The sequence below is a fragment of the Marmota flaviventris genome, chromosome 12, assembly GCF_047511675.1.
Source record: "Marmota flaviventris isolate mMarFla1 chromosome 12, mMarFla1.hap1, whole genome shotgun sequence".
NCBI classification, from domain to species: Eukaryota; Metazoa; Chordata; class Mammalia; order Rodentia; family Sciuridae; genus Marmota; species Marmota flaviventris.
The window spans coordinates 51255697-51268898 of NC_092509.1; the positions used below are offsets into that span (position 1 = coordinate 51255697).

General features: G+C 33.9%; 1 protein-coding gene across 1 annotated transcript in view; it reads left to right on the forward strand.

Annotated features, from left to right (window-relative positions):
* The first annotated feature begins 7599 nt into the window (after positions 1–7599).
* The window catches only part of Kmo (kynurenine 3-monooxygenase), a 46163-nt gene continuing 40560 nt past the window's right edge, over positions 7600–13202 (forward strand). The window contains 1 exon segment of the mRNA XM_027928485.2: positions 7600–7914. Within this exon segment, the coding sequence (XP_027784286.2) occupies positions 7861–7914 (54 nt within the window). The 5' untranslated portion in view covers positions 7600–7860.

Consider the following 13202-nt stretch of genomic DNA (forward strand, 5'->3'; position numbering starts at 1 on the left):
TGGGAGCTTAGTGAGGGAGGAATTATGGGAAATGTGGTTCAGATGATTCTTTCAGCCAATTTGGTGGCTACGTGTGGCTGATAGAAGGCGAGAATTTTAGCTGATGAATCAGTTAATGTTTGGTTGATGCAATATCCTAGAAAGAAATATTTATTATTTTATTTATCGTCTATTCATTTATGACATGTTCTTCCTTTTGAAATTCATTTTCTATCCTTTCAGAACATATCTTCCTAACAGAAACTTTGGGAAAGTGCAGCACAATGTAGAGAATGAAATAACAATTATTCATAATCTCACCATTGAAAGTTCTCAATTTTTTAAAACTTTTCAATTTGGAGTCTCTACAGTTTCCCTTCTCTTAACGTGCAACTCTCAGAACTCTTTTTAAAGGTAGGATGGAAAATATCCACAATCACAGATTGGGCTTGGATTTTTTTGTTTGTTTGTTTGTTTTGTTTTGTATTTAGGTTCTCTATTTTTTGACTAATGTATACATCTGCAAATTAAGAAAGACATTGTTTTAGTCCCCAGGCACCCTAGACTACTCCTGTAATCTCAGCAGCTCCGGAGGCTGAGACAAGAGGATCATGAGTTCAAAGTCAGCCTCGCTAGAAAGCGAAGTGCTAAGCAACTCAGTGAGACCCTGTCTCTAAATAAAATACAAAATAGGACTGGGGATGTGACTCAGTGGTCTAGTGCCCCTGAGTTTAATCCCTGGTACAAAAAAAAAAAAAAATAGCACATATTGTTTTAACATAATAGATTGTGTCAAGAACTGAAATAAAATTACATCTAAATCACAATTTTATCTTTTCTCCTATTGCTTGGAACCAGATGTTGGTTAAAAAAGAAAAAGAACCATTGGATGATGTCCAGACGCCAAAAGTCTGAAATCTGCAAAGCCAAGTTTATCAATCAGTGACTTCTGTCAAAGTTCTGAGTAACATTGTTTATATAATTTTGTGACTTAAGAATTTGATTCTCATATTTAAAATATAAAAATATGGGGCTGGGGATGTGGCTCAAGCAGTAACGCGCTCGCCTGGCATCTCAGGGCGCGGGGTTCAATCCTCAGCACCACATAAAATAAAATAAAGATGTTGTGTCCACCAAAAACTGAAAAATAAATATTTAAAAAAATCTCTCTCTATTCTCTCTCTCTCTCTTAAAACAAAAAAATAAAATATAAAAATATAAATAAGAGACTGTAATAGTTGAGTTACAATCAAAACACTCCCTAGAACCCATATAAATTCTTTATCTTTTTATCTCTTCCCTCTGTCAACTAATGATTTGAGAAATCACTAGAATATTTAATGAGGGTGAAACTAAGAATTATTTAGTTGTTAAAAGTTCAGAATTTAAAAATTGGAATTATAAAGAACAGTGTTAGCAAACACTGAGCCACTTAACCCAAATGTTTATATTTTCTACCATTAAAAGGCAAACAACACTTGCAAATTAATTGTGAAATGATATTATCTTTTTCATTGGTTTGACATAAAGTCACAGGAAAAAAAATTACTGTCAACTACTGTCATTTCCTAGGAAATGCTAATATTTTGGCTTAATTGTTTCATACCTTTGTAAAATAAAACATTACTAGTAATGGAACCATATTTTCTTTCCCATTTTTCCAGTAGCTCTCATTATTTTGACATGCATCCTTGCAGTTCACCTGTGTATTTTAAGTTTCACTTACTGGTATACAAAAAAAATGTTTTTAAATTTTTACTTTAAAGTTTTACTGTTCTGTAAGTGAATTCTATGTTTTTTTAGATGTAAGATGGAATCTCACTATGTTGAACATACTGACCTCAAACTAGAAATCCTACTGCCTCAATTTCATGAGTAGCTAGGATCAAAGGCATAAGCCACCACACCTGGCTCCATGATCTTCTTAATTTAATCATGTTTTATTGTGTGGATATTAAATGTTTTATTTATTAGTTTCTTAATGAAGGACATTTTTTGCTATTATACACAATGCTTTAATGAACATAAATTTATGTTTTTTTCATAGACCACTTCTCTCTTCATTGGGTAATCTCTCTCTTTATTCCTATTGTTTCTATTGTTAAATTCTTCTTTAGATATTGATATTTCTATACTAGTTTTATATTGCTTAATTTTTGCCTGATGAACAGTGCCTGTCTTTATGCTAATGAACTGATGATACCAAACTTATTTTTCAAGCCTAGACTCCTCCTCTTAGCTCCAGAGTCACATATCCAATTGTATACTTAATAGCTCTATTTAGTTATCTAACTCAATACTCATATTTCAATTATCCCGAATAATAAATCTTGATTGGCACCTCTTCCTCAGAAGAGGTGACACACACTTGTAATCCCAGTCGTCTTGGAGGCTGAGGCAGGGAGGATCTCGAGTTCAAAGCCAGCTTTAGCAAAAGCCAGGTGCTAAGCAACTCAGACCCTGTCTCTAAATAAAATTCAAAATAGGGCTGAGGATGTGGCTCAGTGGTCAAGTGCCCCTGAGTTCAAAACCCTGGTACAAAAAAAAAAAAAATCTTATGAATCTTTCTTGATTTTTGAACACTGACCCCATTTCCCAAATACATACATATACTATGCGAATTTTACCAACAAATCCTGGCTATTTTACCTCAAAATTATATCCTTAGTCCATCCACTTTCTTCTCTGATTACTCTCACTGATTCCTATCTGTTAATCAAATAGCCAGGTAGTTTAATACATTAGTAAACATAAAAAAGAAGTAAGATATTTAGACAATGGTGGAGGGGCTGCTTCTTTAAGATAAGGTCAAAACATTGCATTTGAGCTAAGATCTAAAGGATGAGAGCCAGCCCAATAAAGATAAAAGAGCATTCTTGGCTGAGGCTACAAGTATAAAGAACCTGGTCAACTGAATAAACAATTATTGAGCAAGCCAAGTTCATCAGTGAGATGATATTCTGTCACTGTCAACAGTATGAGAATGACGAAAACAAGAGTAAACATTATGAATCCTCTACTAAATTGCATTTTTTGTATGTTTTTATCATTCCCAGTAAGGTTGATTTGTTAAATGTATAAATATATGTATACAGACATGGAAGAATTCAGTGACTGATGTAAAGTAAGTTCCTCTTGGAATCATTCTGTTGTTATAAAGCACCTGTTTTAGGAATTAACAAATTACTTAATTCCAATTAAGACAACTTGTTTGCTGCTATTGTCACAGGTTACCCTGTATATTCCTAACTTGTCCTACAGCCTCAAGTTCTTCAGTCTCAGAGGATGGGAGAAAACTAAATGGTCAGTTCTGCTCCCCCCACCCCAAGAAGTCCTATAAAGAAAGGCAGAGTGGGGCTGGGGCTATAGCTCAGTGGTAGAGTGCCTGCCTTGCACGTGTGAGGCACTGGGTTTGATCCTCAGCGCCACATATAAATAAATAAATAAATAAATAAATAAAGATATTGTGTCCACCTATAACTAAAAAAAAAAGGGGGGGGTGGTGATCTTGACCTTCTGAGGTTCTTCCACTGTAATGCTTCCTGCATGACTTTTTAGAAAGAAGAGAGGACTAAATAGCCAGGGTCACCTTGTAACTTCATAATCATTAAACTTTGTTCAAACTTTTGCTGCCTTTTCTCTTAGCAAGTACTTCATGTTATCTTTCAGTTTCTGAAAGTCCTCAACTGTGTTCCACCCAGATTTGTTTTCTCTTGCCTAATGACATACAAAAAGTTAATTATTTCTTCTTCTTCCAACCCATAGAACATCAACTCTAATGATTACATGTTCTACTTTATCAATTCAAACTTCATTTAAGAATTTTTTTTTTCAGTTCTGGGGCTCGAACCCAGGGCCTCATGCATTCCAGGCAAGTGCTCTATCACTGAGCCATATCCCAGTCCTCATTTAGGTTTGAATTATCAAAAACAAACAGAAAACAAGATGAGATTTGAAAATTGTTACCTCTGGAAAATAGTCATGTGTTACTGATTGGGAAAAATGAGACATAATAACACAAAATATTTTTATCCATTCCAAGAGCAAACTTTAATTCTTGTCTCAAAAATAGCCAGGACTTAGTACCAAAGTGACAGTCATTATCTATCAGCAGATTGTTTACAAAGTAGCTATATAGAATTGCATGATTCATTATAAATCTCTTTTATCTCAAGTATTTTCTAGATATGATATGATGTTTTGGCCAATAACTAGTCTCAAATGGGCCATAAAGATTCCAAAGGAACAACTATTTCAGAGACAGATAAATTTCACTCATATTCCTCACTGAATCACCCACAGGCATATGGCAAAAACAAAAATAAATCATTTCTAAAGCTATATACCAGTGTCTTAAGCTTCAAAGTACCTACAGGCTTTTTTTTTTTTTTAAAAAAAGTGTTTTTTAAAAGATTCATTTAGACAAGAAAATGTTTTTTTGAGCACTGCACTTAAAATACTGACATGGAAAGTAAATAACATGAGTATCTACAAGAAGATAAATAACCATCAAACAAACCCACTATAGGAATTCTCAGACACAGATCATAAGGCAATCATGTTTTTTATTTTAAGTAACAAACCACAAGGTTGAGAATATTAGCAAGGATACAGAAAACTAAAAGCAATTTAGTATTTATAAAAAAGAACCAAATAAAAATACCAGGATTAAAATTTCTAAAAATCAAAATGAAGAACTGGGTTGGGGACGTAGCTCCATGGTAGAGCACTTGCCCTTCAGGTGAGAGGCCCTGAGTTTGATCCCCAGCACAGAGAGAAAAACAAAACACAACCAAAAAATCAATATATGAGTTTGTCAGCTAATAAGACACAGGAGAAAAGTGAATTGGTATATTAAGTAATACATTAAAAGAAACCAGCCATAATGAAGTGCAAAAGAACAAAGGATAAAAATATGATAAAAGAAAAAGATATATGGAACATGGAAGAATATTTCAAAAGGTGGTGGCTGAGAGTATTCTAGCACTATTGAAAGAAACTGATCCATGTTTTAAAAAACCCACTGATTCTCTAATCAGATTCATATAAAGAAATCTTTACCTAGATACATCTTAGTGAAACTACAGAAAACCAAAGACTCAAGTTCAAAGATAAAGATAATAGACTTGATTTTAAAATATTTTATTTTAAAGCTATCATAATTAGGCTGTGGAATAGGCACTGATTTAGGTTAAGTATAGATTAGGTGGAATGAAATAGAATAGAAACCTAGAACCAGACTTACACATATATGAACACCCTACCTACAATAAAGGTATTTGTGAGAAGAGGGAAGCCTTTCATTTAGTAGTACTGGGAATATTGGGTATTCATTTAGACAAGAAAATAAAATTTTGGCTTGTATATTACAGCATGCACAAATACTAACTCCATGTTGATTATGGACCTAAAATGAAATGTAAATTAAAAATCTCTTAGAAAGACAATATGGAAGAATATCTTCATGACCTCAAGACTATAAAAAAATGTAAAACATGACATTAAAAACTATCATACAAAGGAAAAGGCTGATAAACTTGAATATGTTTAAATTAAGGGTATCTTTCAATCAAAATACCCTGCTGAGAAGGCAAAAAGGCAAAACATAGCACACAAGAAATTATTTGCAACATATACAAACAATAAATCTCATATCCAATGAGAATTTTTCAAAGACATCCTCCCACCAAAAAATGAGTACTAAACACAAAAGAAGAAAGCCAATTTTTTTTTTAAAAAAGTTCACAGGAGTTCAATTTCATTGATTATCAACTTTATTAATTATTATTGCAAATTAAAAGGAGCATGAGATACAGTCCACACCAACTAGACTATCCAAAACTAAAAATTCCAATAGTACACATGTTGGTGTAATGTAGCAGAAGGAAAACTTCTAAACACCTTGTCAAGTAAAAATTAGTACACTACTTTGGAATTTAACTTTGGTATATTTTGGAAGATTTAAAAATGCATAACAAGCATATGAATCCCAAGGAGATGATACAGATACATAAATATATATACACATACACATACACACACACAACAGCGTTATTTGTGATATTAAAATTGAAAACATATAAGAATTCATCAACTATAGAATGGAAAAGTAGTATACAACAGTGAAGATGAATGAACTAGAGCTACTTGTAACAATACAGATGGATTATTAGAAGCATAGTATTCAAAAAAAGAAGCAAGTTGCAAAAAATAAAAATCCAGTATGAGCTCATTTATAGCAAAGTTTTTTTTAAAAGGCAAAACTAAACTATTTTAGGGATTAATGCATGCCACTACAATTATAAATAATAGTAAAGAAGCAATAAAGTAAGAATATTGATAACTTCTATGAACTAAGAATGATCAGCAATGGACTTGTAGACTTCTGGGATTTGGGTGATATTCTTTCTGGACTGGAAAAGTAGTTACATAGGTGCTTGCTTGACAGAAAGTTATTACTCTTTAAATTTGTGCTTTATGTACTTTTTGTGCTAGAGTCTATAATTTTTAAAAGCTTTTAAAAAAAGTATTTTCTATATACTTGAATTGTATGTTGTAAATTGAAAAAATAGAATGGGAAAAAGGTCTTAATTTTGCTACTCATTATATTTTTAAAAGAAAGGAGGGAAGAAAATGAGGGGTAGAGTAAGAGCAAGTGAGAAAGAAGCAAGAAAGAAAAGAAAAGACAGAGAAGGGAGAGATAAAATAAGCTTGTAGAAGAGTAGGGAAAATCCACACACATAAACCACTGCCCATTGGTTGTCTCTGGGCAGGGAAAGTAGGCTGCCAAAGAGACGGTGTTAGAAGAATTACTTTTTCGCTGTATATCTTTTTTGGCCTTGACTTTCATACCGTGTAAACATATTACCTATTCAAAATTAAAAAAAAAAATTAAAATACCTAACAAAAAAATTTGTCAGTAATTTTCACCATACGTATCCACAAGGGGTCACTATTGAATGAATTTTAGGTCCTACAGAAGAAAAAATCATTTTGAATTTTTTGTACTCTCATCAAGAAGTGAGAAAGCATCTTCATTTATGTTCTTAATTCATATAACATCACGTTCCAGAAAAAATTGCATCTTGCAAATATGCAAAAATAAATAAATAAATAATATACATTTCACCTGAGGTGAAAAGGACAAAAGACTAGGTAGATTATAAGGTGTGAAGAACTAAAGTATGACAATTACATAACTAAAAATCTTGTACAGGAATATATTAATTCCTGAAAAAATTTTCCCTGTTAGCTTCTGCTAAAGAATCCATAGTTCCCTTTAAGTGAAATTACTGGTAAGTCTTCGTTATAAGAATAATTCATGGATAACTTAAAAAACCGTGCCATCTTATTTTTTTTCTTTTAAAAAAATCTGTGCTAGTTATACATGACAGTAGAATGCATTTTGACATATAGATGGAGTATAACTTCTCATTCTTCTGTTTGTACATGATGCAGAGTTACAGCAGTCATGTACTGTGTCATCTTAAATACAACATGTTTAGAGGCTTCAGATGAGGGAAGTTCCATTCATAGTTAATTATGAATGAAAATGAAACTAACAAATGCATAGAAAAAGGGGAAGAACACAAGACTGTTTTAAAAACCCCGTGTCTTATACATAAGATAGTGTCTTCACTTTGCCAGATTTTTCAAAATTTTGTTATTGCAACAAATCCTGCTTTTTCTCAAAGTTAAGTTGATTGGACTTTGGCTACTGATGGGTTAAGTGCTAGCAAGGGACCTTAGCCCTGACCAAACATTTTGGTTGGTTTACAGAGAACTGGGATTTCAGCAGTATAAAGACCCAGAAAAATCAGTGTATAGGACAGAGCTCCCTCAGTGACAGAAGCAACAATTGTGAAAAGTGCTTTGGCAGTTATGGACTCATCTGATATTCGAAGGAAAAAAGTAGCTGTCATCGGTGGTGGCTTGGTAAGAATCTATTCAGATGTATTGTTATTGTTAGTGTTGTTATATTAACTGTTATTACTCTTAATAATGACTGTTCATCATTTGTACAGATTGTTAATTTCTTATAAAACTTTTCTAATATTTAAATATGCCTGTTTTAAATATAGCACTGATTTTTAACTTGTTCTTTTCCAGGAAAGTTATTTTATATTCATTAAGTACAAAGATGTCTATTTCCCTTCATCATTTTGGTGTAGAATTAAAATAAATAAATAAATAAATAAAATTGAAGTTTATTTTTCTTCCCAAATAAGCTATGTTTTAGTAAACAGATATTAGTCTTAATAGTCATTTCAATTAAAACATTGACTTCACTTTGGTTAATAACACAGTTAATACTGTTTAATGAGAATTAGAGTTAAGAAATGTGAAACTAATGTTTTAAATCCTGTTGGATGGTCAGTAGTTATTTGAGTAATTGGGAACAATACTTATGTAGTTGTCTGACTTATTTGGCTGCTCCAATGCTGCACGTAGCATGGAGGAGTGAGGTGCTCACTGGTTACCTGAGCAAGTGAGATAAAAGTGCTGGATCTTGGCCCACACCTAGAAAGAGAGAAGTGTTGATTTTTTTGTTTCCTTAGTTTTAGGGCCAAAGCTGGTTCTCTATTGAATATGGAACAGCCTCCAGAAAACTAAATTTTTTCTTCCCTCAGCAGAGTACCTCTTTTAGAATAAAAATATTCCAACTAGTTAAAATTTAATCATTTTTGTTTTCACCTTTGGTCAAATCATTTGCAGGCCTTTAACTCATAGGTATTCATTCCTTCACTCATTTATTTACTCAACAAAAAAATTATTGAAGGCTTAACACCATATGAGACTATATAGAGATTGGTAGATTTATGCCACACAATATACAATGAATGCTAATTTTGGCTTTTGTTCTGCTTTCTTTATTGTCTTCTCCCCCAAGTGCTAGGACATTCCTTTCATATTTTGAAATTCAAATTTCAAAATGGTAAGGAATGTTGTCACATGCCGTATGGGTCACCGGTTGTGACATATGATTTTATTGCTTCATACCAGACTACTATCCAGTTCTTTTCTATCAAAATATTATACAAAATGAGAATCCATTAATTTAACAAAATCATATTGTGTTCACTCTGTGTGAACATTGTTTTCAGGAGTAGGGATACAGGGATGAACCAACAATGAAAACAATGGAAAAAAACACTTAAGATAATTTCAGGTAGGGATGAGGTCTATGAAAGAAATCCAGACAGGGTAATGTGGTTGTCCTGAGGGTACCTGTTTAGAGTGTGGTCAAGGATGACCTCTCTAAGGAGGAGTTTTTTGTCCAGAAATATGAATGATGAGAAGGAATCAATCATGGAAGATCTAGAGAAAGAGCATTTGGGTGAGAGGAAACTGACAGAAGGGAAACCCTGGGACTTCAATGAGCTGCAACTGTTCCAAGAGCAGAACAAGACCAGAGGAGCAGCTGGTCAGGCTGGAGAAGCTGGCACAGCCAGATCTTGTAGGATCTGGAAGGCCAGGTGAGAAGATCCAGATTTTATTCCAATTACAATGGAAAGCCATGGGAAGATTTTAGGGGGAAAAAATAGCTGACTTTAAAAAGTCCTTCAGGCTTTTACATGGAAAATGACTGGGAAAACTTAAAGAAGATAGACCAGTTAGAAAGCTGTTGATCCAAGACTTGGACGAGGGCAGCAGTAAGGATGTCTCTTAAAATGTCTCTTAGAACTTCAAGGGGAGAGAGAACAAATTTGTGATTGGATATATGATTTTGGAAGGCACAGATATGTGGGTGTCATCCTCATTATGGAATCACTTCATACATGTGCCTTCGAAAGATCTCAGCTTTCATTCTGAGAGTTTGTGTCTTACAGCTGTAGATGATAGATTTTGTCATGGATTTATAGGCTAAATGTATTGATGGCAAACTGGCCCCAAATGGTGTTTCTGCATTGTCCGCATGGCGTTGCATTAAGAGAAGCAATTGTCCTTCAACTGAAGAGAAATTAGAAGAAGCAGGTAGAGTCTTTAATGTGGTCTGGTTAAAACACTGAATCTGGAATCTAATCAAAACTCACTATAAAATTTTCTAAAAATAATCTTGCCCTCACCAGTTTGAATCTCTTTTACATGCTTTGCAACTACTCCAGGAGCAAAACAAAGGAAGATCAAGCAGTTTTCTTCTGCTCTAGGCTGTCACATTTTTCTTCCCAGCTCAAGTAAGACTCTTTTCTTTTTCCCTTCTCTCTGCTTTCTCATTTCCCTCTTATTCTTATTTCATTCCTGTCTGGTAGCTAGGCCCAAGAGCCAATGGGGCAGGTAGAAAGATGGTGTGGATCAGGAGTTGCTGAGTTTTTGCCCCACTCATCAGATTTGACATTTGGTAGACTACTTCCTTACCAGGATTTTAGAAAAAGAAATCAATGTGCACCATATAATTGTTTATAAAGCTAAAAATAAAATAACTTGACTAGCCAAATAGAAGTGAATTGCATGCAATTAAATGTAATGCAATTCTTATTTTTATTTAATATATTTTCTGACACAGAAATATAGTCACAATATACCATACACTTTTTAGGAAAAAAATGATGATAAGAAATATACAGATATATATATATATATATATATATATACACATACAGATATAATATATGGATACAATTTTAAAAGAAAATATCATAAACTTTATATATACATACAAAAATGTGACTACTGGTTGACTGGTAGTAAGATTGTGGAAGAATGCCATCTTTTCTTTAGCAATTTTTTACCTTGTTGATAGCACTTTATTTATTTATTTATTTATTTATTTATTATTTATATGTGGTGCTGAGAATCAAACCCAGTTCCTCACACATGCCAGGCAAGTGCGCTACCACTGAGCGCCAGCCCCAGCCCACAAGAATACTATCTTTATTCATGTTTATCTGTACTTCCTAGTTTTTATTAAAAATTTTGGGGTCTTACTGTGTATCAGGTATTGTGGTTTGTGCCCAAAACAGAAGGATCGATGTAAATATCATTTCTGCTGGGGGAGTCAGATTAGAAATGCAAATAAATAATTCAACTCATTGTGAGAGATGTTACTACACATATTGCACGTATGTAGAATTGCAGAAGAAAAGGCAAATAAGTAATTCATAGGAGGTGAGGAAAACTGCACTGAGAACATGAATCTTGAAGGAAAGGTAAAAATTTTCCAAATACATAAAGCAGAAAAGAATAGTTCAGGCAAAAGAAACGCTACATTTAAAGGCATGAAATAAAAAGTGCATGGCATATTTAGTTTCTAGTGAGGCAAATGACTTGAACAGGTAGAAACTGGGGAAGGAGAGGGTTAGTAGAACACCCCTGCAATAGCCCAGGCAAAAAGTAAGGACGCCCCATGTAAGAGGGTGGGAGTAGGAGGAGATCTGTTTTGAAAAAGATTCAAGAGGAGCAACTAATGGGCCTTGTTGCCTAAGTATCTTATAGGTAGAGAGGGTTGTTTGACATTACCTGAGCTATCCTGGTAGGTAAATTACTGTATGCTGTTGCCATTTCCAGAAGATATAGAATTCAGAAGGAGAGGAAGGTTTATGAACACAGCATACAGGAGAAGGTTGAGGGATAAGAACAAGAAAAGTTTTAGTCATGTGGAGATGGAGATGTCTGTCAGCACCATAGTACACAGATTCTATAGTCAGAAATAGAGCTCAAGAGAAAGATCAAGGCTCTTAATTAACCCCAGAATCCCCACAGAAAGAATGTAGGATGTTCAAAAACAGACCATGAAGATCACTGATTGGTTTTAGAGACCAAGTGCAGATGTTTCAGATCAGAAACTTTAGGGTAAGGTTTAAACAATAAAATAGACTTAGACATAACAGATGCAATTCTAGCTGGTGCTATAGTTACTAACAAAGTAGGAAGACATTTTTATGTGCCTATTACATAATAAGTAGAATTATTCTGATTTTTTTTTCTCATTACACTGATATGTTCAAACATCACTTTTTTTTTTTTTTTTTTTTTGGAGGGAGATCAGGTAACCAGGGATTGAACTCAAGGGCACTCAACTACTGAGCCACATCCCCCCAGTCCTATTTTGTATTTTATTTAGAGACAGGGTCTCATTGAGTTGCTTAGTGCCTCACTTTTGCTAAGGCTGGCTTTGAACTTATGATCCTCCTGCCTCACACCTCCAGAGCTGCTGGAATTACAGACATGCACCACTGCGCCTGGCTTAAAGATCACATTCTTGAGAGACAAAATTATAGTTCCATGATACAATACAGATTTCAAGAGATATAAACATGTTTTTAAAAACTTTGATAATAAACTTAGAAACACCTATGATCCTTAGGGAGATTTTTATGTTTCGTTAACAATAGTTGACATGTGTTTAAAAATCATATTACCAGATTAATTTAAAACATATTATAGGGCTAGGGGTGTGGCTCAGTGGTAGGGCACTTGCCTAGCATGTGTAAGGCCCTGGGTTCAATCCTCAGTACCACATATAAATAAAGAAAGGCATTGTGTCCATCTACAACTAAAAAAAATTTTTAAATATATTACAAAAAGAGGAATGAAATGCATGAATTTTTATGATCATTATTTCCCTTTCCCATTAGGGTCAACATTTGTAAATTAAAAGGTATGGTGTATTAGTTAGCTTTCTGCCACTATAACAAATACCTGAGATAAATCAACTTACAAAGAGAGAAGGTTTATTTTGATTCGCAATTTGGGCCTGTGGTGAGGCAGGGCATCATGGTGGAGAGCCCATCGCAGAGGAAAACCACTCATCTCCTAGCAGCTGGGAAGTGAAAAGAAGAAAAAGAAGGGGCTGGGTTCTATAACTCCAGTGATCTAAAAACCTCCCACTAGGTCCCACTCTTAAACATTCAACCACTTCCCAAAAATACCATACTGGAAACAAAAACATTAATACATGGACGTTTTGGGGACATTCCAAATCCAAACTATATGTATAATGTTCCATCATCATTAGCAAGTTGAATAATTACTATTGGAGGGGTCACAGGAGAGTCAGTCAGAAAACCATACAGTGAAATACGTGATAAATATACTTTCATGTTTACATAAAATAAATTTACAAATAATGTTTTTTTTTAATTGGTGAGACATCCATACTAAGATGGGTTCAAAGCACATGACCCATAAAGAGGGAAGTATAAGGAGTGAGAAAAAGAAAGGAGATAATGATAAACTGGGTAAATCCATAATTATGTAACCAAGGAATCTCCTTGAAGCTCATC